Genomic DNA, 27900 nt, shown 5'->3' on the forward strand with positions numbered 1-27900 from the left:
TGGGTACTACACGTGGATCACAGAGAAGTGGGAGCCCCACCGTGAACGTTTTTCTTTAACTCTTATTTTATTTTCTGCGAACAACACCACAACAACACCGCCACAATGGTGAAACCACAGTTTAAGGGGAATAGTTCGATTAACAAATCAACGTCCAGTAGTAACCCAGGTAAGCATACTGGACCGACTAGTTGGCATGTCGCATTGTAAACAGCATGGTAAACAGTTAGCTAATGCTAGTTTCTTATGCCTTTTGCTATGCCATGCTAACCGAAGGAATAAGTTATGCGAAATATCAAATTGCGTATGCGAAATAATCCTCACACAGCGAATACATGAGCAGTTGGGGGTCGACCTGACCATGACCAGAAGTGTTAAAAGACGCCAGATCCGTTTGTGTTCGTGTTTTATGCAGAAGGAGAGTGCCAAGTAGTCGTTTTGCAGTGTAACTGCTTCACTTGTTTGGGTCATCCAAGTCCAACCAAATGTCATTTAAAATGTGTCATTTATACGTATTCCGTTTGAAATACCAGTACATTGACACTGACACGTTTCGCGTCAGCCTTGTATACATAAACATGTGTGCAGTTGGTGTCGGGAGTTCGACAAAAGGTTTGTGTGTTGTGAGTAAATGACCCTTGATTTGTCTCTTCTTAGACCGACCTAAGGGGTCCGGAGGTAACAACATGAGGGACCGTGCCACTATCAAGCGCCTGAATATGTACAGGCAGAAACAGAGATGGTAGGTGGCAACCAGAAAATTATCTGGTTGATGCTTTGAATATTTTGTGCTGCTGCATGCTCCCAGATGACTACCAGTGATGGGATGAACTGTCACGTGCCATGAATGGATGGTTGAGTGATCTGTTACACATGATGCATTTCACTCACAAACCACTTTATTTTGGACACGTTGTGAAAAATACCCTTACACTCTGCATTATCTAAGTCTTGCAGCAGTATGCCAAACTAAAGTAGGCATTTTACAGTATTTGTGCAATTACTGTAGTTTTTAAAAAGTCCCAAGTCATCATCACATTTGATACATTACATGTTCCCCTCTTCATGTCAGGGGCTGTATCAAACCATCTAGAGGGCCACATCTGGCACCTATGCCTCAAGTTTGACACCACCGCTGCAGGGAAATTACTTTGGTCAAAAGCGTCTGCTAAATGCAATGCAATGAAATGTAATGCAATATAAAAAGAAATGCTAAGCTTGTTTCTCATGTTGGTAATCAATAGAAAACACCAAAGCTGAACACAGAATGCACTGTTTTTACACTTTTAGATGAAATATATGCGTTATTAGTACATTATAACGTTTTAGGTAGTCCTGCATCTCCTGCCGTGTGTCGTTACAGTAATAGTAAAGGATACATGCTAAAATACTATAAAGTATTGTGATAGTCATGTAATGCATTTCCTGCCATATGTCTCCACAGCAACAACAGAGGGAAAGTGATAAAGCCGCTGCAGTACCAGTCCACAGTGGCCCCCGGCACAGTAGCACGCGTGGAGCCCAACATCAAATGGTTCGGTGAGTACAGATCATTACGTAAATGTAAAAGGGGGTTATGATGCTAGACAAAGTCTCGTTGTCTTAGAAATCCCTTTAATGCATGGTACAGAACAGAATTTCATATAGCAGCAGTGCCGTGGTACCCATCCCAATCCATTGTCACACATCAGTCTTGGACAAAGTAATAATAATAATAATAATGATTATAATAACTTGTTTTTATAGTGCCTTTCATGGAACCCAGTGTCGCTATACAAAAGGAGACAGGCCTAACAAATTGAGGAGAGGGGAGGAGGCAAGGGTTAAGTGCCATAGGCCTTAGTGAAGAGATATGACTTGAGGGGCTTTTTGAACTTTGCCAGAGTGGGGGCTTGGTGGATGTGGAGAGGTAGACTGTTCCAGAGGGCGGGGGCAGCAACACAGAAGGCTCTGTCTCCAAATGTCCGTAGCATGCCCAAATGACAGCCATTCTACATTCTACAGTTGTGCTCATATGTTTACATACCCCAGCAGAATAAACGCTTTCTTTGCGATTTCTCACAAAATATGAAGGATTACACAAAACCTTTTTTTTCACTCATTGCTAGTGACTAGCTTAAGATATTCATTAGCAATATTCTGTGTTTACTCTTTCAAAAGCATGATCACAACCCAAACTACCCAAATGACCCTGTTCAAAAGTTTACATACCCTAGTTTCTAATGCTGAATATGGCCCTGTTTAACATCAGGGACCGCTCTAAATTGTTTGTGGTAGTTGTGGATAAGGCTCTTAATGTTCTCAGATGACAAAACAGCACATTCTTCCTGGCAGAATGGTTGTTTCCTATAATATTTTTGGGTGTCTTGCTGGAACCTCACATTTGAGGTTTCCCCTGAGTGGCTCAATGATGTTGAGATCAGGAGAGTGAGACGGTCGCTCAAAAACGTCATTTTATTCTTTCTGAAGCTAGTGACGGGTTGATTTGGCTTTCTGTGTTGAAATATTGTCATGTTGGCATGTCCAAACAATGGATCATGTGCAGTTTCAAGGCTGATGTGTCTCAAGTTTCCTCCAGTATTTTTCACAGGGCAATGTATTCATCATTCTGCGAGTATGGATCAAAAGTATAATGCATTTGTAACTCAAATGTCCCCATGAAATCAGTGGTCCATGACCATGTTTCACAGAAGGGTATGGTGTAACTTTCATCATAGGCTCCATTGACTGTTCTCCAAATGGTACTGTTAATAGTGGCCTAAAAAAGTTCCATATTGATCTCATTTTTCCAAATGACTTTGTCACAGGCATTTTGATGCTTCTCACTGTGCTATTTGGTGTATCATATGCAAAATAACATGTTTGCATTTTTGTAGCAATGGCTTTCTCCTAGCAACCCCCAACAGCCCATCTTTCCTCAAGTGCCTCTTTCCTGTACAGTTTAAAACATTTTTTCATGTTGTCCTATATTTCACCTGAAGTTATTTTTTGGTTGTCCTATGCCTCCTGAACAATTTCCCTTGCAATGATCATTGCAATGCAATGATTCCCTTGCCCATTGGCTTGATTCCAACCAAACTCCTCATATTGCATTTCTGAATTGAAATTCCAACGGTGCCAACATGACAATACGACACAGAACGCCAAATCAACCCTTCATTAGCTTCAGAAAGAATAAAATGAAGGTTTTTGAGCGACCATCTCACTCTCCTGATCTCAACATCATTGAGCCACTCAGGGGAAACCTCAAATGTGAGGTTCCAGCAAGACACCCAAAGATATTATAGGAAACAACCATTCTGCCAGGAAGAATGTGCTGTTTTGTCATCTGAGAACATTAAGAGCCTTATCCACAACTACCACAAACAATTTAGAGCGGTCCCTGATGTTAAACAGGGCCATATTCAGCATCAGAAACTAGGGTATGTAAACTTTTGAACAGGGTCATTTGGGTAGTTTGGGTTGTGATCATGCTTTTGAAAGAGTAAACACAGAATATTGCTAATAAATATCTTAAGCCAGTCACTAGCCATGAGTGAAAAAAAAGGTTTTGTGTAATCCTTCATATTTTGTGAGAAATCGCAGAGAAAGCGTTTATTCTGCTGGGGTATGTAAACATATGAGCACAACTGTATGTGTGTCCTTGCATTGTAGTGTGCTATGTGTTATGGTGCTGAACTACTTTTGAGCAAGAGAACACATGCTCTGTGGAGGCACAGTCGCTTTAAGGTCACACCGGTCTCAGCAATTAACATACTCTAGACACTGGATACCATCGGTCTGGCTAGCTCATAGTGGCACTGGCAGCATAGTAGCCGCATCTAGTTAAGGAGATGGGCTTTTGATCAGAGGGCAACGGGTTCCAATCCCACCCTTGCACAATCTAGACACTATTTCAAGAGAGTTAAATTTTTCGCATCGCAACTGTTAGCACAGACTTTCAATTTTAACCTCTTTCTCTCTCTATCTCTCGCCCTCTCCCTCTCTTTCTTTCCCCCAGCCAATACACGTGTGATCAAGCAGTCCTCTCTGCAGAAGTTTCAGGATGAGATGGGTGCGGTAGTGAAGGATCCCTACAGGGTGGTGATGCGGCAAACCAAACTGCCCATGTCCCTACTGCACGACCGCGTCAAAGCACATGTCAGTACACACACACACACACACACACACACACACACACACACACACACACACACACACACACACACACACACACACCAGAATGTAACAGTTCCATACAACACTACACGTAGAGTTCCCATGTCTCAGTTATGATGGACTGCTAGCTGTACAGTGTTTCCCACAGAAGTTTTGGAAACTATGGGGGCTGCGGGGATTTTTTTGTTGGGGGGGGCAATGGGCGGGGGGGGTTCACGCTGCGTAAAAAAAAATAAATAGGAGCACAGATATGAATTTAGGAGCACTGTGAAATTGTTAACGCACAGAGAAAAATGGTCTAAGAGAGTATACCTTTTCCCCAACACACATAGGCGTACATATTCTACATGAGGGGTGCTGGTCACAGGGCCAGTTTTTCAAAATTCCTCCCGTAAAAGGGTAAAAGGGCTGAACAAACATAATACACATTTATGTCTATACACATTCATTACACATTAATTTCTATAAGCAGCTCGATGTCTCCTCTGCTGTGTCAATGAAGGCCTGTTGCCCAACTCATTATCATACAACTGTAAAACAAAGCCTGGGGAGTGTCAGTAAACTCATCCCAACTGTCCCTTCTCTCAAGGTTTTTTATTGCTCCCAAACACGAGTTAACTACAACAACTTGACTAGGCTTTTGAGCCCTCTGTCTTTCAAGCACTCATGGTTTTCTCTATAGGATGTATTTACTCCAGGAGGAAAATGCGAAGGAAATCGTTTTTCAAATCGTTTAATAGAAAACGGAAATAGTTTAAAAAAAAAAAAAAGTAAAAAAATTTTTTTTTTATTTTTTACATTTTCGAAGCTATGGCGGCCAAATTTAAACTATGGCGGTGCGCCACAGTTTCCTTAATGTATGGGAAACACTGCTGTAGAATTACATCAATCACCCACTCACCCACCCACTCACTCACTCACTCACTCACGTTTTGGTGCTCATGCATTTTTGTACCCATGCACTTGATCATATTTTTTCAACCCTTATCAGTTCAGGTCGCATGAGTGAGGTGAATATGTTCATAACTCATAGATCTGAAACTCCTATGCACAGCCAGATTCCAGGTGCTGGTGAAGTGCAGTCATCAGTAATCCACAGTAAACAAGAAGGATCACCGCACACTGGTGGACTTTTTTTTCTTTTTTCTTTTTTCTTTTTTTTTTCTTCTTTTGGAATTTTGCAACCTGACGAAGCGTAAGGCGAAACGCGTTGTTCACCTAAATAAAAAGAAGCAAAATGAAGTCCACCAGTGTGCGATGTTCATAACTCATGTAACCACTCAGAACCTGTTTACATGTACATGAATATTTTGTAACGCATCTGTTTGGGCCTTTTCTTTACCCGTAAATGGAATCCACATGCCACGTTTGCATGTAAAGAGATAAAAATATCTCTTTAAAGGGACACTGTGTGAGATTTTTAGTTGTTTATTTCCAGAATTCATGCTGCCCATTCACTAATGTTACCTTTTTCATGAATACTTGCCACCAGCATCAAATTCTAAGTATTCATTATGACTGGAAAAATTGCACTTTTCATACATGAACAGGGGGATCTTCTCCATGGTCCGCCATTTTGAATTTCCAAAAATAGCCATTTTTAGCTGCAAAAATGACTGTACTTGGACCATACTAGAAAATATATGTTTATTACTTAGTAAACTTTCATGTAAAGATCAAATTTGGCAATAGGCAGCCCAGTTTCAATGAGCAGCATAGTTGCAGTACCTTTTTTGACTATTTCCTGCACAGTGTCCCTTTAAAAAAATATCTGCATATGTGTAATCAACCGTAAGTCATTTTTCGTTCGTCATAGTTCTTCAGTTCACTTCAGTTCACGTCAACACTTTGTGATTCATGTGAATGTCATGCGAACTTGGTAACCAACCACTCAGTCAGTCACTCACTCACTCAGTTAGTCAGCAACTCAAAGCCAAATTCGCTTATTACACATCTGTTTCCGTTGAATTTTCCGCCCGAGCTGCGTATCAAAATATGTTGAAATTGTCCTTTCATGACACCGTCTAATAGTTTATCCAACCGAGTTGGGAAAACACGAAGAGCAGCAAAAACATCATCAGGGTTATAAAGTACTCCCATTCCTCTCCACACTCATTAGTGCTGATTGGTGAAAGGAGAAGACATCCTCACAGCCAGGGTGCTTATCAGAAGAAGAAAACAGGGCTGAACTCTCCATAGTGCTATGCCATAGGTCTCTCTCTCTCTCTCTCTCTCTCTCTCTCTCTCTCTCTCTCTCTCTCTCTCTCTCTCTCTCTCTCTCTCTCTCTCTCTCTCTCTCTCGTGCAAAACAGTATTTCAGAATGTTAAGTAATAATGGTTTAAAAACTATTTGATTTGAGTATTTTGGTCATCAGTAGTAGTGCATGTACGCTTTTTGTTTATTATTTTGTATTATTTGGGATCACTTTAACTCTTTATCCCTCTCTCTCTCTCTTTCTCACTCACTCACTCACTCACTCACTCACTCACTCACTCACTCACTCACTCACTCACTCACTCACACACTCACACACTCACACACTCACACACTCACACATTCTCATTCTATCTCTCTCTCTCTCTCTCTCTCTCTCTCTCTCTCTCTCTCTCTCTCTCTCTCTCTCTCTCTCTCTCTCTCTCACGCACACCCTTGATCCACGTTGTTGACAGATGCTTGTCTGATTGGTAGGATGTTTCACCATCAGTTGGAATGGACACACACACACACACACACACACACACACACACACACACACACACACACACACACACACACACACACACACACACACACACACACACACGGTGAAATGGAGACAAATAGAGTATCAGTGTAAGTGAGGAGAGGTTCAGATTAGCAGCCGTCAGCACAAGAATGTGCTAATGGCCTAATAGCCCCTGTTTATGCCCCTGTCTTCAGTCCTCAGTGTTGCCAGATTGGGCGGTTTCCTGCCTACTTGGGCTGTTTACAATTTGCGGGTAAGAAAACATATTTGGCAGGTTTTTCTGTATATGGCCATAGTAATCAATAGTGTTTAGCTCAAATTGGGTGGGGTGTAGTGCCTCTAGGTGGCTTTTGAGCATTTACTGGACTGGAAATGATCTGCTACATCTGGCAACCTTGCATCTAGAGTATCTGTGCCACTCCACTTCATTCATCATCTTATTAGAGCCCTGGTATCATCACCCACTTAGTCGTCTTGTTTGGCCTCAATGTACTTCGCTTTTCAGTAGTTTTGCCTCAGTCCTGTTAACACTCCTTCAGTCATTTTGGTAGGGCTGAAGAAGCCTTCATGTGCAGAGTATTTCTCTGATCACTTTATTCGTTCAGTCGTCTTAGCAGAGAGCTGCTCTGTTTACTGAAAGGTAGGGTATATCATTTTAGTTGTAGGCATTTTCAAAATATATGATGCTTATCAAATTTTCATGAATAGGTACTAAGTAATTAACTAATATTTACTACTCTGGGCAAAGTACAATACGTTTCAAAATGGCAAACATGGAGAACATCTCCCTTTTCATGTATGAAAAGGATAATATTCTCAGTCATAATAAATGCTTACATATTGATGGTGGTGGTAAATGCATACTAATGAAAAGATAACATTTGTGAATGGGCACATTACATTCTAGAAAGAAAATACTAAAAAAGGTACATTCTATACCTTTTTGTTTTCCGTCGTTCTGGCTTAGCCTTGTTGACTTTCAGTTGTGTGAAGGGTAGGCCCTTATTTGTGCACATGTTTTAGTGTCTGGGGAGTTGGGATGAGCTGAGTTGAGTAGATGTAATTAGTCCCCAAAGGGGAAATTATTTTGCTACCTGTCCATCTACACAGCATACTAGACAGTGAGACGGTAACATAAATGATTCTAATTACAGGAGGAGAACAACATAACACAAATTAATGGCAAGGTTTAGTGCAGATGAGTAGGCCCAGCTTGTCAAGTCTCGGCTGAGAAGAGTCTTCACACTCTTCTTGAAAGTGGAGAGAGAAGTGATGACCCTAGTCTTGTAGCAGCTCCTCAGTTCTCAAGTTCTCCCATGTTTAGTCTTCTCTTCTTTTTTTAAAAAAAGTATTTATTTTAGCTTTTCGGCCTTTATTATTACAGGACGGTGTGAGAGCAGACAGGAAATGATCGGGTGAGAGAGATGGGGCAGGGCCGGGAAATTACCCCGGCCGGATTAGAACCAGGGTCCCTGTGGGCAATGTAAGCCCACAGGGTGCCCCCATGTTTACTCTCCTTATTCATTCCTCGAAGTCATCGTTGCTAATTTTCTTTGCAACTTACTTGGTATGAACTACAAAAGAACTAAGCAAGTGATTCTTAAAAGGAATTCCAGACGTAAGTTACACAAGTTCCGATGTTTGCAACTTTGGTAGTCCAATGCTGAGGGGTCATTCCACGTCAAATCAACAGGAGCCCGCGCACTTAGGTCTTTTTATTAAAAAAGAAAACATCACATAAGACAAGTCTCATTGGCATTTTTAAAAAGAGGACTTCATGGAGAATGAAGAAAAAAATAAAATAAAAATCTGTGGACAATCCCACAAGGTGTTCTGGGGCTCTGAAAATGACACCCAAAATGATTTGTCAGACTTGTGAGGTCTTCTGGTCAAACACTGATGGGGTTTCCTTTCTATTTATAGCTTTTTATGAGTGTTTCTACTTGTATCTACAAGGGGGGAAATCATGAGGCTATATTGGGGCACAAATATGTCTTCTGAAGGCCTAAACAGAGCACAGCCAAAAAGTCCAGTACAATTTGTATCATCTTTGAGGGAATGCTATGACGATGTAGGATCATACAGACCAAAACTGAGAGTTTTGCAACAAAAGATTCCAATCTATGTACCAGCATGCCAAATTTGAGCTTCCTACATGGTTTAGTTATTGAGCTATGGGCTTGTGAACTTTGACAAAAAAAAGTACCATGGGCACATTTGGTAATTTTTTTCAGATTTTTTTGAGACCTAATGAATGAATGACCCTGAGGTCAAAAAAATATATATCAAAGTTGGGAGTGATAGTTCGTACTACAGTCGGAAATTTTACAATTAGAATGGTTAGCTCAATCCCTGTTGTTTTGGGAAGCATGTCCCTTTTGTTCATGAGTTTTTAGCATTATGGGGCAGGTTCAGGCAGTGCACAAGCATCCTACTTTTAGTACACCAAATTTCCATCATGCTAGTAAACACGCTGACCACTCACCTACCGAAGCACAATTAAGCTGGCAAACCAGTTGTATTTAATCCAGAGACTCCAACAGGCATCCAGTTAAAAACACATGTAGATGTAGTCTAGTGATGTACACTGACGTTTGGGCATTGCTTTTACTGAGCGAGAAACTTTGGGGACATTATTGCAGAGGATGCCCGACTTTGATGAAGATGTCACGGATGTTTGCTGAATATTAGCTGTTGCACAGATACATGGGCTTGATTTTGCTGGTATTGAACTGGTTAGTGTAGGGTATGGATCCAAAGATGTCGTTTCTGAATCTGATAGACACGTCTCGTCACTGGTCTGCGATGAATGCACCAGAGTTGACCCCAGAGGCTCCGGGCATTTCCAAAAACTTCATCATGTGTCAAAACCCAGTAGGTTCAAACTTGGTGTACATCGGGCTTGCATCGGACGAAGTTGGTTTCAGATTTTCAAGAAACGGTCGCTCTGAGTGAGTGGTTAAGTTTAAACTTACATCTTACCAATGCTAACAAACATTATTATTCGTGAAATGCACCCCTCTGTCGTTTACACACTTCATACATCTGAAGGGCGGGCCATGTCCTTGTTTATCCCACTCAGGCCTGATGGGGAAGACAGCAGCTTGAAGGTTGAGAGAGATGAGAGGACGGCAGCTCCTCACTCATCAGTGCTCTAGGTCGGCCCCTATTTACACTCTTCATGCATCTGATGCACAAAGGCCTCGTTTATTCTCCTCACTAGTCTGATGGGAAGACAGCTGCAGCGTAGCTGGGCTTCTGTTGGCTCTGCTGTCCTGTCTGCCGGGTTTAAGGATACAACATCCAGAATCCCTGCTTGCGTAAATGCTCCTCCGTAGACATTTTTTTTAAAAGTGCATTCTGAAAGGGATCCACCAAATCTGGTGTCAGTTTGCTGTTGAGCTGCTAGTTGTTGTTGTTGCCACATGACTCTCTCATGACTGCAATCTAATGTGGATTGTTATTTGTTGCGAGTATCCATCCATACCAATCCACGTATGGATGGAATGCATTATGGGTTTCCTGACTTCATCGAACATCAACCACAAATATCGTCATCATTGTTGTTTTGATTCCACACTCACCAAAGTCTCAACCTGCCTAGATGTTGTTGTGTAGCTGCCGTGTTATTCCTATTCTATGTTCGCCTGTAGTGCCCCCTCCCTGCCCCCACAGCCAGTTACAGGCACTCCAATAGGTGTGTTGTTCTGGTGTGTGTTGGAGTTGCTATAAACATTGGCTTGTCTCACTCACAGATGTGAGTGCTGTAAACAAGTGTTTACTGTGTTCTTTACTGCTTGACTGGCACAGCTCCATTGGAGAGAAGCAGGCACATGTTCATGATTTTCTATTGTTCGTGGTGTGCAGATACATGTTCCTTACCCATAGTGCACCGTTTCCCAAGCTTTTTCTGCTGGAATCCCCTTTTTATTTGGACCCCCACCTGTCGTATTCTAATGATCAATTTGTTTTTTCCTTTGATATTGCTAAATGTGATATTAATAAGTGAATGTTGTTACTATCAATATATTGAATAGTTGTATATGAAAGCATGAAGTATATTCAAGGTGTTATGGAAACAGTCCCCTCTCTCAGCGACCCTGCTGCAGTACCCCTGTGACCTTCAAGGTTCCTCAGCTCTCAATTTGGGAACCCCTGTGTGTTTGCACTTTAGAGAGTTGCATATTCACTAGTTAGTCAAAGACAGATGTATGCTAAATGCATCTGTTGGGCCCTTAACACCATGCTACCCCAGAACTGCGTCATTGGTGCAGGTGTTCTCCATTCATACTTTGGCTCGTGTAGATAAGGACCAGCACTTTAGGTGCTGTGTTGCTGCATTGATGTGTCATGTCGTGTGTTGGTTGATCTTTGCTGGTGTGCTTAGTAGGGGTCGACTGATACAGGTTTTTTAATGGCCAATGCAATACCGATTTTTTTTTCATCACCCTTGACCGATACCCGATTTCCGATACCCGATATTTGGAGCCGATATGGGTTTAAAAAAAAAAGGTTAAAAAATGACAAACATTACTGGTCTCAAGTTAAAAATAATTATTCCTTTAACATTATCAAATTGAGGTAGAACTTGTGACATTTAAACACCCACTCTAACAATCAAGTAATGTCTAACAATCAATTAATGAAAAAATAGTGTCTTGGAGATTTAAAAAAAACCCGAATAACATAAAATAATAAATATTGCGTATCGACCAAAACCACGCATGTATCGGCCGATACGATGCACTTAAAAAAGGCAAATATCGGCCCGATATCGAACCGATATATCGGTCTATCCTTAGAGCTTAGTAGTTGGGGGCAGCGAAATAAATGTGTTCCTGGGGATCTTAGATTGGACCAAGATGCAGACAAATGCTGTATGTGCCGTTCACATCATCATCTGAGCCCAAGCGGATTTCATTTCATCACACACACTCCTGTGGCTCATCTCACGCTGTGTTATGTGTTTTGATCATTCTTAAAGCTATGCAGCACTCCAATGAATCTTAAAAAGTTTCTTATGCCAAATTGTGAAGTTTCATCTCCCACAGAGTTAACAAGAGTTCGTGCCAAATTACTCAGTCTCATGCTGCATTGTATTTTGAAGGGACTGTGTACTCTACTGTGTGTTACTCGTATCTCAAACTCTTATCTGTTGATCTTTCTTAACCAAAACTACCAGTTTCACATCCTGGAGACCTTTGCTCGTGCCTCATAGCCTTATTCCCGCAAATGAGACTCTGTAGTCGTCCTGTGTCTGAATCTCTATCTCTTGATCGCTCTCTACCAGAACTCCTGAGACATCCTATACAGTCTCAGACTTTCCCTCTCGTATTCAGTTGTGTCTCAAATTCTAGCTCCCTTGATCATTTGTATATCTCAATCTCTTATTGAGCTGTATCTTAATCTCCACCTCTTGGAACCTCCTCCACCAGAACTCCAAGGTGCACATTCTGGACACGGAGACATTTGAGACGACCTTTGGCCCCAAGGCCCAGCGTAAGCGCCCGAGTCTGAGCGTGGGGGACATGCAGGACCTGGTGCAACAGGCAGAGGCCTCCGCTGACACCTACAGCGCAGACAAGGACACAGATCTTGTCACTGAGGACAGTGGTATCAGGTACGACTGTAGGGGTTAGTGTGATGCCATATAACATTGGTATTATTAGCACAAAGGACCTCTTATTGTAGGCATGTTATGTGATGTATGACGCAATATGAACAGGGTGGAGGCCTCAGCAGATACCTACATTCTTGAAATTTTGAATTGCAGTGGGTGTTTTGAGACTTTTGTGATCAAAACAGAGGAATGCTGCAGTTGGCTTTCCACTTTCCTGGGTTTGAAACCCCTCGTCTATGTTTTTCCAGCCTTCCTTTAGCAATGTTTTAGCCACCATGCGCTAATCCATTTGCCATGTTCAAGCACCCATGTACCCATCTTTCAGCCATGTTTGGAGTGCTTGATGTCCGGGAGAAGTGAAAAGGCAACTGGAGCAGTCTTCTAAATGACTTTCCTTGCTAGTAATGATCAAAACAGCCTCACTTTCCACTGATCTCCCTAACAATGCAAAATGTCAAGCCTACTGTGCTACCCTTTAAGATCCAATTTACTAAAAATTTGCAGGGAAATTATGGTGTACAAAGGAACAATACTGCAAGAGGAGGGGTTTTACGTAGTTTTAGTTTGATGCACCATAACCTACAATATTGACAAGGACAGGCACCTGGTCACAGAGAACAGTGGTATTGGGTATGACTGTAGCGGTTGGTATAATACAATTTAATAAGGGGGTGAACATGAGTGACCCCAGACAGTAGACCGAGGCCTCAGCAGACACCTGCTCTACAACAAAGACAACTGCTCATTGCATGCGGATGGTTGTCATCAATTGTGAATGGAAAACATTATGCATTCATTCCTGATTGTGAATGCTAATCATTATATATTTCAGGAATGAAGTTCGTGAGGAGATCTTCAAGAAGGGCCAGTCCAAGAGGATTTGGGGTGAACTCTACAAGGTAATTAAATCTAGTCTGCCCAGCACAGAGTCTGCCCCATGAAGATAACTACATTCGTACCTTTAAGAGTGCACCAAAGTTTGAGCTCTGTAGAATATAATGTGGAACTAGAATCGTGCGTTGTTGAGGAGCGGATATTTTATTATAGTATGTTCAAAACATACTCTCTCAGAACAGTGAGAGATAAAGGAAATGAGTGGGGGAGAGAGAGAGGGAAAGGATCAGCAAAGGACCTCAGGTCGGATTTGAACCCGGGTTGCCAGGGTAATGGTATGGTGCCTTAGCTCGCTGAGCCCCGCCTATGCTGACCTTTGACCCTTCCCTCTCCTGTCCTATAGGTGCTCGACTCTTCGGATGTGATCATCCAGGTGCTAGACGCCCGTGACCCGATAGGCACGCGCTCCAAGAACATCGAGACCTACCTGAAGAAGGAGAAGCCCTGGAAGCACCTCATCTTCGTCCTCAACAAGTGTGACCTCATCCCCACCTGGGTCACGGTATGCAGTATTCACACCTGAGACCAGCAACAAGGGGCACGCGGTTACACCTGAGACCACACATAGACCTGAGAGCAGTTCAGGCAGCACCTTGTATGCTTACAGTTTTAACTGGTAAAGACAATGAAAACCGAGTCAAACAGCCACAAACAACATCGTAATGTAGGGTGTCCCGTAACGTTGGTAAGAGAGAGATGGAATTTTAATTTCGTGACAACATTCAGACTTCAAACTTGCCCTGGACGCTTCCCCTTTCCACTTTCGGACCAAAATTATTGAACCATTTCCACAGCAACGACCTAACTGATCAGAGTTACTGTATCGGTAAAGCCAGGACGACTTAGAGTGACTTTGAAATTTGCACATCAGTGGAAAGGATTAATGTTATTAACTGAATACTTAGGTGACCTGAAATCAAGTGGGCAGAGTTGGAAGCCTATCATAGGTGAATTCTGCTCAAGCTAGATTTAGAAGGTGCTGGGCGTTGAGCATCAAATTGCAATAGAAACAATAGAAATTAATATAACCTGATCTACACAGTTGTCCCATACACAATCATGGGTGAGCGGTTAGGGCGTCAGACTTGCATCCCAGAGGTTGCCGGTTCGACTCCCGACCCGCCAGGTTGGTGGGGGGAGTAATCAACCAGTGCTCTCCCCCATCCTCCTCCATGCCTGAGGTACCCTGAGCATGGTACCGTCCCACCGCACTGCTCCCCATGGGGCGCCACTGAGGGCTGCCCCCTTGCACGGGTGAGGCATGAATGCAATTTCGTTGTGTGCAGTGTGCAGTGTTCACTTTTGTGCTGTGGAGTGCTGTGTCACAATGACAATGGGAGTTGGAGTTTCCCAATGGGCTTTCACTTCACTTTCACTTCACTAACGTAAGGTAAGGTAGTACAACCAAATAGTATTTGAAGAAGGTTAACCATCACGTCTCCAATGAAGTGGGTGGATTTTTGCGACCTTACAATACATGCCTATTTAGAAAGGAAAGTGCTCTGGCAAATGTCTTCGAGACTGTCCAGAGATACTGGTACATAAGGTGTATGTTTTTTGTGTTGTATTTTGGTTTGTTTGCCCTGGAGGTGCAAGCCAGACACGTATGCATGTTTGTTTGAGGTGTGTGGGTGTGTGTTGGGCTAATGTGTGCTGCTTTGTGTGCCTATGCAGCAGGCTGAAATGGAAATCTTTCCTCAAGGTTCCGTCTGGGGCATCTTTGCCAGCTCTCCTCCGTTAACCAGCGGGACGATATACTTTGTCTGACTTGATGTTGCTGTGTGTGTGTATGTCTGCACGCCATGTGCGCTTGTGCGTTTTGGGGCAGTGTGTGTGTGTGTGGTGTGCCAGGCTGTGCAGAAGAGCAGGATGGATGAGGTGTGTGTAGACAGTGCTCAGATGAGAGCTATTATTGGCCAATTAGGGGCCAAGACCCGTACTGAGCTCTTAGCTGTGATTACGCCTCAATAATATCAACACCAATTTGTCAAAAGAGACTCTCTGCTGCCTTCATCACTCTCGCTGACATACAGGGGATTAGGCTGTCGTGTGTGTGTGTGTGTGTGTGTGTGTGTGTGTGTGTGTGTGTGTGTGTGTGTGTGTGTGTGTGTGTGTGTGTGTGTGTGTGTGTGTGTGTTCTGCTGTAGATGTCTGTCATTGACCTCATCTCCCTCTGGGATGCTGTAGATTAGCCCAGCACTGCTGACATGTGGAGACAAATACACCCAACACATTAGACCTGTTACCAGATCACTTTCGCCGGGTTGTTTGGGTACAGTACATCTCTGGATACATTTAATGTTATTTAGCTTGGAAATAATACATATTCTGTGATTTTGTGTTTGTGTGTAGAAACGCTGGGTGGCCGTATTGTCCCATGACTACCCCACCCTGGCCTTCCATGCCAGCCTCACCAACTCCTTTGGCAAGGGCTCACTCATACAGCTGCTACGGCAGTTCGGCAAGGTAAGCAATCACACGCACGCACATGCACACACACACATACACACGACACGGGTATGTGGTCAAGCCAAACCGATCCCTCACCTTAACCTTAATCATTTAAGTAGAGAAATGTTTTTGCATTATTCTGTATACCACTAACAACAAAATGATCTACAGAAACACTATATTAATAGGGAAGGTAATGTGGTCCTCAAAAACTAAAGATTGGTTAAGGCGTTGTTGAAATCTATTGACCCCAACTCTATGGATCCCCATCATTCTTTTCATTCACACATTCCGCACAAGGCAGTAGTCTCGCACGCAAACACAAGGTGAACAACATGCACACAACACACACACACACACACACACACACACACACACACACACACACACACACACACACACACACACACACACACACACACACACACACGTACCTTTATATGAGTTGAAAAGGTGAAGTCGTTCTCTCCTGTCCGATTTATTTCTGCCCCCTCTCCCCCTCCACCTCCACCACCATCATCATCCTCATCTCCTCTTCCTCCCCTTCCAGCGGTTGCCCTCCACCTCACATCTGTGTTGGGCCGGATGGGCCGGTTGGAGCCTATTTTTAGGAGTCTGGGCCCGTAAGCCTGTAGTTGGACGCGCTATAAAGAGCGCGCGGCCCCCACACAAATAAATTCAGTTGAAAGTTATACTACCGATTGACCCAGTCATATCTCCCGGCAACAAGTCCCGGAATACCTCAGCTAATACAGAGTAGCAATAAATCCTGCTCCGTAATGACTTTGAAGAGTGTTGTGTCAAGCAAACCTCTTTTTTGTCTTTAAACATTTTTATTTCTTGAATTTTTTTTCCCCTCCTGCTCTGGAAATTTCGATTAGTGTGCTGGATCTTGTACTGTTTTTCATGTTGGGTTTGGAGAGATGGTGACGTGGCATTTGGTTGTTTTTCTTTTTCTTTTGGGATGATTCACAAAGACAGACGTCAGGAACACGCTCTTTCTTATTTTTCTCCCCCCGTACTCTGTACCAGTCGTTTGTAGCTGTCTGATTTTTACAGAATTTATTTATTTCCCACTTTTATCAGAACATGACTTTTTGATTACAGAAATTTAACACAGAACATCGGCATTTGTTTTTTTCCTGACATTTCTCCGTTTATTTGTTGTGTTTTTTAATTTATGTTTGTTTACTTGAATGTTTGTATTTTGCATACAGACAGTGGACACTCCATTGCAATACAAATCAAGCTATTTACTGCGTGATCAAAATTATTTGCAATTTCATGATTTTTCCACTCACTCGCATGGTCTGAGATGTTCGTATATTAAGGCACATTTCTACGTTCAAGTACAAGTTCATGAATCCCACACTTTTCGCAGAAATCTTTGCACGCACCCTTTATGCACAGATCTTTCCTTAAGAACAGCCCCCTGGTCCTTTTGGTGTCTTCTGGGGTGACACATGGTGGTGTCATTTGTTTCTCAGAGACAATAGGGGTGTGTGTGTGCTGACTGATATGTGTTTCTCTGCCCCGTCAGCTGCACACGGATAAGAAGCAGATCAGTGTGGGCTTCATTGGCTACCCCAACGTGGGCAAGAGCTCCATCATCAACACACTGAGATCCAAGAAGGTCTGCAACGTAGCGCCCCTCGCAGGAGAAACCAAGGTAATACGCTCGCACGCACACAAAAAACACACACATACACACAGACTCTCAGACACACACATGTATTACTCACACAACCCCCTCGCTTCCCCAGGCCCTTCTTTTGACGGAGGTTATTTATTTGTCTTGCATTTTAACAGAGAAGCCCCCTTCTCCTCTCGTTGTGGTTGGTCATAATGGCTTTGGCTGCTCGCTCTGCACCAGGCAATTAATGATGCCGATTTCCCCTCCGAGCAACCGGGGACACTCATGCCTGCGTTACTATTCTTGACTAGACCAGAAAAGTATTTTATTTTATTAGCCTGTTTTCACATTGCGCCTCAGTCACATGGCCAGGTCTCGCTGCATTTTTTGGTTATTACAGATAGTTTTGAGTTCACACATATGGTTGTTACCATTATTAAAGATCGTTATGTTCAAAAATGGCACCAAAGACACCAATTTCCTACAAAACCTCAGACTGTTCTCAAACGTTGTGGTTCTCCAAAATGAGACAAAAACACCCATTACCCCCAATCTAGACCATTAGTACATACTTCCCTGACAATCCCGCATGTGTGGCCCAGTCATGTGTTAGGTGGGGGCCAAGGACAAACAAGGAAACAGCTGGCAAGCCAGAGGAGCTCTGAACATATTGTACAACACTGATTTGCATTTGTTGTGGAAGGGTCTTTAATTAAGACAGTTCGTGTTTAACATTGTCCATGTTATCATGATGTGCATTGGATCTTTTTACAAGCTCTAAACATATCCATGCTGTAACTGCATAGATTTCCATTTGTTGTGGAAGGAAATGTATTGAGAGGTCTCACAAAAATTCATCCATGTTGTGCGTTGGATCATTTTACAAGTAATGTGTTTTAGCAGCTGGTGTACAAATGAGAGACTGCTAAGCACAAAGCTCATCTTTGATGCTTTTGTGTCAGAATCACCCCATGTCGCCTCCTCCCCTTGTCCCCTTGGCGGCTATTTCCGTCCCTGGTGGATTCAAACAAGCTCTGAGTTATGTCGTTTCTTGGGAGGAAGGGGATTGAAAACAGCCCTGTTTCATTTTTGGATGTCCCTCGTCATTTCAAAAGACAAAATACATTTTTCTCATTAACTAGATGTCCCCCAGCATGTTCTCCCTCTTTTGCTGCTCATGTCCTGAGGACTGTCCAACAGGGTTAACCAAGTGAAATTTCAGCCATGTTTTCATAGCTTCTAACACTGGTGAGCTAGCTGAATTAACTGTTTTGAATGCTCAGTACTCACTGTGAGTAGCAGCTGTTTCAGTGCTGATTAGGTTGAGTTTGTGGGTCCGTTTTTACGTTCTGAATCTCAAATTGACAACTCAGCCTGTGTGCTTTATTCCAGTGGTTCTCAACTGGAATAGTCTTGTGACCCACAATTTGCCGTGGTCAATACGTTGTGACCCAAACTGTGTGTCATACATTCAGATTCTTCCAATAATAATAAAAAATATTATCATGCATTTCATAATATGCATTATTATTTGCATTGTATGCTGATATACAATGTGTCTTATGAAGTAGTGGAGAGGAAAAGGCCTATTAACCATGTTTCACTCTGTCTTCAACATCATAGTCATTTTTAGTGCATTGCATCACAGCTCCGCGACCCACCCAGGAACCCTCCACGACCCACTTTTGGGTCCCGACCCACCAGTTGAGAATCACTGCTCTATTCAATCTTCAGTGCTTACGGTCAAATCTAGTCCACATTTGCCTGTCTGTGCTCCAGGTTTGTTTTCTCTGCTCAGCCTTCACTGCTCCCCATGTTGATATTCTTGTGTGTTGTGGGTCTTCTGTTCCCTAGGTGTGGCAGTACATCACTCTGATGAGACGGATCTTCCTCATCGACTGTCCAGGTGTGGTGTACCCCTCAGAGGACAGCGAGACGGACATTGTGCTCAAAGGAGTGGTAAGACATCTTATGTATGTTTTCCTCTCTCCCTTTCCTTCCTTCCTTCCTTCCTTCCTTCCTTCCTTCCTTCCTTCCTTCCTTTCCTTCCTTCAGCCTCTCCCCTCCCTGTCACCTCTTCTTGTGTGCCCTATTGAAAGCTCTCACTCCATTTAAGAAGAATTCCCTCCAGTCGCAACATGCTGTTGGTATTGCTCACCCTACCATTGGCGATTACTGGACGACACTACATTTTCTTGTTCAGCCCTCTGAGATCCTGGCCATTTTAATGGAGGCGGGGATTCTCCTCTAGGTATATGTTCGGTTAATGATGCCCTCTCCCTCCCTAACCAGGTGCAAGTGGAAAAGATCCGTAACCCGGAGGACCACATCGGTGCCGTGTTGGAGCGGGCCAAGGCTGAGTACATCCAGAAGACCTATCGGATCCCCTCCTGGACCAACGCAGAGGACTTCCTGGAAAAGCTGGCACTCCGCACGGGAAAACTCCTGAAGGTGTGGCCTGGCCTTCCTCAAGCACATACAAACAATAATGTTTATGCATGACTGTCGGTGTGTGTACCTGTGTGTGCCTGTATGTTTTTAGACTGTTGTATGTAAACCAAATTAAGTTAACCTTGAGGGGTAACACTTATTTATAATGGTTCACTATTACAGTGGATCTACCACATTAGGTACAGTGTAATAACCAGCGTAATAATATTTAATACCATGTAATACCAGTGTAATACCATGTACCATGTACCAACCCTAACTCTAGATGTAAGTACAAAATTGGTACATGGCGTTACACTGATCTACCTAATGTGGTAGATCCACTGTAATAATGAACCATTAAGATAAAGTAAGTAATACCACCTGGAGGAAGTGGTAAATTATCAAATAGAAGAGCTTGAAATCCTTTTTTTTTTTTAAGTAAATGACACCTGCAGGCTATCTTTTATTAGCTTTACCACTTCCTGTGCGTTATCTTAGCCAGGTTTACCACTTGACCATGTTGTTGGATTTACACCGCTCACCTGGCCTAAACATGCTGCTTACACCACTCACATGGCCCTACATGTCACCACAATTCTCAAGAAACAGCAGGCCTTCTTTTAAAAACTGAGAGACATATTGCCTATGGCAGAACCCAACATAAGAATGTTTCATTCTTAACGCTGCTACACGGAGAGGATGACAACAGCACGTTCAGCTCACCTGGCGTGAGGTGTACCAAAGCCTTGCTGTTTGTTTGTATGTATGTGTGAATTGGCTTGGGTCTGCTATATTCCTGTGGAATTGAGTTGTTTTGGATTAATCAGCTTTTGGTTTAGATCATAGTGCGGTATGCTGGGCTTCCGTTGGGTAAGGAAGAACACATGTTTTAAATCTCTCTCTCTCCCCCTGCTGTTTGTTTTGTAGGGGGGTGAGCCTGACCTTCCCACCGTGTCTAAGATGGTGCTGAACGACTGGCAGCGCGGGCGCATTCCGTTCTTCGTTAAGCCCCCTGGCATGGAGACCGATGAGGAGGTGAGGTGGAGTTGGAGTTGAAGCAGGAGGCATCACACAGTACTGCAGTGGGCACACACCTCCCCCAGCCCGGGCAGAGGCTCCCCTGGCCTGGGCACACGCCATAACGTCTAAATTATACATTCAAAACTCGCCAACCAGCTGCCCTCTGCCAGCTTATGGACAAAATGCTTACTTGCGCTTATTGTAGGAAGCACTTCTGAATTGGATTTCTTTTTATGTTTGTTTTCAGAAGTAGTAGTTTTGATTAATTGTTTGTCACTGTGCCTCAAAATGTTAAACAATGTACCATATTAATAATGAGACTATTGGGGGAATAGTATGCACTTTTGGGAAGCAATGAACATGAGATTTTATGGAGGCTAGGCCAATGGGCCTACCATTTATTTGTTTTCTGCATGTGTTTTGTTCCTATAAAACCATCATGGTTTTATCATTCTTAGTTCTTTGTCTCTGAGATTAAAACAAAAAGTGTAAGTGTCAGTGTAAAATTTTGAACCTCAGTTGGTATTGAGTGTGTACTGTTCACTGCTTGAGATTGACTTGGCTTCTCCATCTCCTCCTCTGCCACAGGCCGCCGCAGCAATGCTGTTGGAGCGAGGTGTGCAGGAGGCCGAGCAGGCAGTGGGAGAGGAGGAGGCGCAGGCTGGGGAGGATCAGAGCCTCCAAGCCTCCACCTCCACCAGCCAGGAGGCGCAGCAGGAACAGCAACAGCAGGCCGTCCAGCAGGAGCGCGTCCAGAGGATGCTGTCCAGCATTCGCCAGAACTTCGGCAAGATCAATGTGGCGCCCGAGTTCAGCGAAGAGGACCTGGTGCCCGTGGAGATGCCAGACCTGCCCGACAGCTTTGGCAGCGACGACGAGGAGGAGGAAGATGAGGAGGAGGGCAGTGAAGGAGAGGAGGGAGAGACGAGGGAGGACGGGGAGGAGGAGCAGCAGGAGGAGAAGGAGGAGGTGGAAGAAGGCTCCTCCAAGAGCAGGAGTGCACGCGAGGAGAACATTGAGCTGGACGACAAGATTGCCAAGCTGAAGCATTTCCTGGACAAGGCCAAGTCCAAACACTTCTCCGCTATCCGGTCAGTGTTCCATGCCTGTACACATTTTCATCCCCACCCAAATCCTCTTCCGCGCCATCTATCCCCCCTCTGTCCCTTTCTCTACCCCCTCCTCTATCCCCTTCTCTCCCTCTCTCTACACCCCCCTCTCTATCTGCCTCATTTATGAACCCATCTTCAGAGTCATTGTGCTGCTAAACGTTTGTCATTAAATTTCAGCTCACGGCTCGAAGTACTCAAGTTGAATTTAGTTTGTGTAGATTTTCCTACTCCAACCAAACCAAAACACCCCATCACGCCCCACTCCACCCACACACACACACACACACACACACACACACACACACACACACACACACACACACACACACACACACACACACACATAGACAGACCTTTGGTAGCAGCAAGTTGATACTGTGAGTAATGTGTTCCTCTTGTGTTCTTTGACAGGATCCCAAAATCTCTATCTGAGAAGGTGTTGGTGGACATGAAGGCCAAACAGACCGCTGCGAATAAACGCAAACGCACCAAAGGTATGATAACTGGACTGCACCAGATCTCATGCCTCCTCACATTGCCTTAAATAGGGAGGGCAAGTGTTGAAGGCAAGCTTACATATGTGGCCCAAGTGTTGACAAAATGCTTTCACCAAAAATAGACGAGTACAAAAGCATGGAACAGCCTTTAGTACCATGCTAAATGGAATATTCAGTGGTATTAATATTTTATTTTGTTGATGTCATCGATATGCTTAATCATTTTGTCCGGGAGAAATCGAGGTGCTCTTTCTCCATCATTCTCTTATACATAAATCATTTTACAAACACAAATGTCCTAGTTGTTAAGGCAATGGCACTTGGTCAAATCATGACTCCTTTCTTGTTATCCTGACCATTTTTCAAAGGTCAAGCTTTGAAGAAGAGAGAACAGCCTGACTCAGTCAAGAATTAAATGATGCATTTGATAGACTTATGATTTAATGATTGGTGTTTTTTTTTTAATGGTTTTAAATGTCGGATCCAAGTGTCAGCACATCACCGTTTTGCACGCATTGCAGGATACGCTGTGATGTGCTATGGGGTATGCTTTGATGGACCATTACACTTGAACGCCTTTTTTGATGTGAAGTCTTCTGATGTCAAGTCTGCTGTTACTGTTACTTTTTTTTTCATCAGTAGCATAGATACCTGTGGCCTCAGAGAACATTGTGTTGTGGTGATGTGTGATGCATAATAGCAATGGTAACGGTGCGATGGTCTTTTTACGCAGGTGTGACGCAGACGAATCGAAAGAGGAAGGCTGAGGATGATGAAGAGGCAGAGGGCAGACGCAAGATGACGTCTAAAGAGGTACGTCCAGGCCTGCCACTCCATCACGTCCTGTCTGTCTGGCTCGGCAGCGCAGATGGATGTGGGATAGGAATGGCCTCAGAGATTAAACGAGAGGGGTGTCTGTTGTTTCTCAAGCTGAATCGCTGGGATTTGTCTCATCTCTGTGTACTGCCATCTCTCACTTCCCTGTCTTGCCTCCGCAGAAACGAAGGATGGACCGTGCCCAGAAGACAAAGAAGGTTGGCGTGCGGTACTATGAAACGCACAATGTCAAAAACAAGAACAAGAACAGAAAAATGCCCACAGAGAACAACAAAGCAAAGCGGACCAAACGATAAATACGTGGGCCGCTCCACTGCTGCGTCATTCAATGGACATTTTTATGCAAGTGCATGGCAGGAGAGATGTCCATTATGTTTGTGTATTGGTGCGAGTCTGATCCATTTATTATTTATGGAGCGGACTGAAGAATGTTGATCGCCTTCATTTTCTCCAAATCCTGAGGGAAAGCGATGGCCTGCTACTGCCCCTCGCTGCTGTCTTCAAGTATGTATCTCTATCGTTCTGTATGGGACGCAGGATATGCTAACTATGGAATGCAACCATTCTGTTGCGTGCTCACCAACGTTTGTCAGTGGCTTTTACACTGGTGTGTATTGTCTCCATGCATCTGTTAATAAAGAAGCGTAGAGACAGACAACTGACCTTTTAGTGTGCTTTACTTGGAAAAAAAAGTTTGGCTTCTCAAGTGTAAATTCCCATGTAAATTGCATTTGCAGAACAGTCTTGCTGGGCCCCTTTGAAGAGCATGCTCACAGCAGAGCATATCTAGCAGTAGGTGGTTTATTTCTTTGGAGCAATGATGCCTTCCAGCTGGGCCTGGAGAGATGAGAAAAGCAATAGCAGATATAACAGATTAAGTGTTGCGCTCTTCTTTGTATTGCAGTCAAATGTCATCCAATTGGTTATTAATTTGCTGATAATAGATGGTATTTGTATCCGTTTCGCAAGACCCTCCAGCAGCCGTTCTGCCAAGTATTATGCCCTTTCAAAAAGGCCAACACTAAAACAGATACTTAACTCAGTTTGAACACCAGCACAACAGCTTGTGTAACTGCTAACGCTGACGAGTGCATTAATTTTAAATCTGTGCAAAGACGGCAACAATCTCTATCATAATATCAACCCCTCCATGCTGTGGCTTGCACCCTATAGTGAACTACTCATTACTCATGGCTTCTAACATTGCGAGTCACTGTAAGTGTAACTGAGGTCATCATGTGCTAGTTCACCACTCAGGGCTTGAACCCACTACCTACCAGTCAACGCTGCAGTTCAATATGGGAGGCACAGCACAAAACCGCTAAGCTAAAGGTCCAGGCCATTAGGTCAGCGTTACAGATACTGTATATGGACTTGGGAGGGAGGTTTACTCCGAACACTGTTCTACGCCTAACTCTGTTCTATGCCTAAAGCTAGATTTATGCTTCGCTCGCATAGAATCTGCGTCCGTCCGTTTTCTGTCTATGCGAGTCCACGCCCCCCTCTCAGAGGCTCTGCGCCCGTCGTCTAGCGCCTCGAAAAAATTCTAACTATCCGTCGGACGGACGCGGAGTACGCAGACAAAAAGGCACTATGATTGGTCGTCTCGCTACTTCCTTGTTCTGTTCTTGTGGCAGCGCAATGCCCGTAGTTTGCGAGAGCAGAGCTGTATTCTGTTAAAAACTTTATTAATGCCTTGTGTGTAAATGTGTGTAAATACACGAAGCTAAGCTAAGTAACAAACAATGCATCAGTTGAACACTCGTGGCACAATGCCTGCGGTTTTACTACCGTTCCTCCACCGAATGTAAACACACATCGGCAGAATCAACTGTCTTTACATGCTTGCATTTTCTGCTCGTGAAAACAGACTGGGTATGTCAAATAATGATACCACTGCATTGCCTTTGCAATTTGTGTGAAAATACCTAGCTAACCGGGATAGAAAGCAACATTGCTTAATAATGACCGCAGTGCTTACAATGTAGTGAAAGTAGCCTAATCGCGCAATTTCAAATGTGGCTGGCAACGAGACCTCGGACCTCGCAGAGCTCGCAGATGCATGAATACAAAATTGGTTCGTGGCCACTCCCACGCGACTTTTCACGCTCGCAGTTGCTGAAGTCTAATCTGACCTTAACTCTGTTCTATGCCTAACTCTGCTAGTTGCCACCTGTTACTTGAGTTGTTGAGTGCTTTAGACTCAATACTTCAATTGACTTCATATAGCTTCCTGTACGAGTTTTGTTCAGTACTTCATTAAAAGGATGAGGCATTGGGCACCATCACAGACAACAGAAAACTACATTCAGCCATCACGGACCACAGACAGCAGCTACTTGGTGCTCTTGAGCACCATCACAGACAACAGGCCTACCTTGAGCTGCTGGTTGGTGCGCTTGAGGAACTGCAGCTCCTCGTTGTGTTTCTTTTCCTCAACCTGTCGCCGCTCCGCCTCCCTCTTCTCGATGGCCTCACACTTGGCCTTCTGCTCATTCACTTGCCGCTCTAAGTCTCGCTTCTCCATCTCCAGCTCTGCGATCTACAGGTGCAGGATGATCGCATTCATGTTTATTTCAGCCCAGTTAATTCTCCTCAAATTCATTTCTGCACATCCTATTCTGTGTTATTGTTAACATGAGTCCTCAGAAAGAAAAGGCAACTGAGATTCAATCATACTAATAAGGTATGGTCTTAACATGCCCTCGTACATTCTAAGCCCCACTTACTTTCTTCTCCATGTCTGACTTGCCCTGCTCGGCCTGAAGGGCTTTCCTCATGCCAAAGGCCACACTGCTCTCGTACAGCGTCTGGTAAGCTGCGATGGTCATCCGGATCTCGTCTCGAACCCGCAACAGTAGCAGCCCCCTCTCTGAGCAATTTATTGTGACCTGTCTGATCAGTTCATCTACAGGGACCGGATGTGGAGAAAACAAAATAATAATGAAAAGATTCCCCTATAACTCAGCCAGTTGTATGTGATTGTACTGCCTCTAATCTAGAACAGGAATCAATACATTGACTTTCTACATGCTGCTGAGATTTTGTCACATTAGAACACGTTGTTTTGGATACCATCATTCAATTAATTATGCTTGATGAAACCATGCTGCTACCAGAAATCATCCTTGCTCTTACCGAAGCACTGTGTGTAGAGCTCTCTGCGAACAGGGCAGATGCCAGTCTCCCTGGCCTGCCTCTGCTGCAGCTTCAGATCCAACTGTTCCTGAAGATGCACCACATCCATGCGTGTGCATGGCGTGCTGGCCACCTGCTGCACCCACAGCTGGCTGTTCTCCGTCCATTCTCTGAAGGGGGCAGCAGATGCACAGAGTGAGTACCCGTATAGGCATGATGTTGGCTCTTCCCCATACTCAACACCAACCTCTATTAGCTTTGAGACATGTCCCAAAATGAATGCACATAAACACCAAATTGAGTTTGTGTCTTCTTGATATTTACAACCATTTAACACAGTGCAAGAGAGGCAAGACATGATAATTACCTGGGTGGAAGGATGGAATTGAGGATTTCTTCTGTCTGTTGCTTAGAGGCATCAGATGTAGGGGTCTTGGGTTTAGGTGGAGGAGGAACTGGACCTGTGATGGCCTGCTGCTGGGGACTAACTTTCAGTGGACGAGCCTGACATCAGAATAAAAAAGATTTCACGTCTCCATAAAAAAACAAGTTTGAAAGACTTTAACTGTAAAGCAGCTACATAGCCTAGGCCTACTGAGAAGCAGATATCAAGAAGACAGCGTGTGGAGAAGGCAAGGCAAAAGCCAAGACCATTTGAAAAGGCTACATTTTGTTATGCCTACCAATAAACGTCAATGCAACGAAACATCAAGAAAACCTAGAAATGAGAGGGGAACATTTGGCTAGCTAACCAAAGCTTTAGGAAGCGCAGGGGAAGTTGTTTACCTTTGGCGACTTCTTTTCTGTATTCTTGCTCACCAACACTGGATTGTCATACTTCACTAAAGAGTCGGCTGGGGGTATCATCCTGTTAAACTGAACGAACTACCCGAAATTAAAACGAAAGCAGTTTTCGAATCAATATAGCATATCATTACAGTACAGACATTAGTAACTTATCAATACATAGCGTGAGTTCGCTTCCTACATTGACGCTCACCACCTGTTTACGGTTACCATGGCAATGCAGTTAGTTCTTTGCCTGCTTGCAACAAAGTATCAACACAGAGAAAATAATACCTTTTTCTTTCCTCTCTGGTATCACGCGTTGATACTTCCAGGGTCTGCTTGAATGCATTTAACTTTTTCCATTCTCACATAGAACTAACAGTCTATCTACATTTACATTTACATTTATGGAATGTAGTGGAATTGTTTGCAACAAGGCATAGGTATCTCTCCATTCATGTGCAATTATGCGTGTGATTTTAAAGACAAATAGGCCTACCGATAGTACAAATTACAATATGTTATATAAAATATTGAATGTGAATATAACAGAAAAGTCCACAATCAATATGCAACGGACAAGGACAGTCTA

The 27900-nt window shown here is 43.7% G+C and overlaps 2 protein-coding genes across 2 annotated transcripts; one reads left to right on the plus strand and one right to left on the minus strand.

The window, feature by feature from the left end:
* Positions 1–24043, plus strand: gnl2 (G protein nucleolar 2). The gene is made up of 16 exons (XM_063199205.1): positions 1–169; positions 658–742; positions 1445–1539; positions 4001–4140; positions 12320–12504; positions 13337–13403; positions 13742–13900; positions 15751–15864; positions 17390–17518; positions 19337–19441; positions 19775–19933; positions 20843–20950; positions 21524–22026; positions 22459–22541; positions 23278–23357; positions 23543–24043. The coding sequence occupies exons 1-16, from the start codon at positions 106–108 to the stop codon at positions 23675–23677; spliced, it is 2211 nt and encodes a 736-aa protein (XP_063055275.1). The 5' UTR covers positions 1–105; the 3' UTR covers positions 23678–24043.
* dnali1 (dynein, axonemal, light intermediate chain 1) lies at positions 24041–27706 on the minus strand. The gene is made up of 7 exons (XM_063199206.1): positions 27600–27706; positions 27306–27395; positions 26887–27023; positions 26520–26689; positions 26111–26289; positions 25759–25923; positions 24041–24218 (listed from the first exon to the last, which is right to left on the minus strand). The coding sequence occupies exons 2-7, from the start codon at positions 27384–27386 to the stop codon at positions 24183–24185; spliced, it is 768 nt and encodes a 255-aa protein (XP_063055276.1). The 5' UTR covers positions 27387–27395; positions 27600–27706; the 3' UTR covers positions 24041–24182.
* Between the last annotated feature and the right edge of the window lie 194 nt (positions 27707–27900).

Source organism: Engraulis encrasicolus, chromosome 5 (assembly GCF_034702125.1).
Source record: "Engraulis encrasicolus isolate BLACKSEA-1 chromosome 5, IST_EnEncr_1.0, whole genome shotgun sequence".
Classification (NCBI taxonomy): domain Eukaryota; kingdom Metazoa; phylum Chordata; class Actinopteri; order Clupeiformes; family Engraulidae; genus Engraulis; species Engraulis encrasicolus.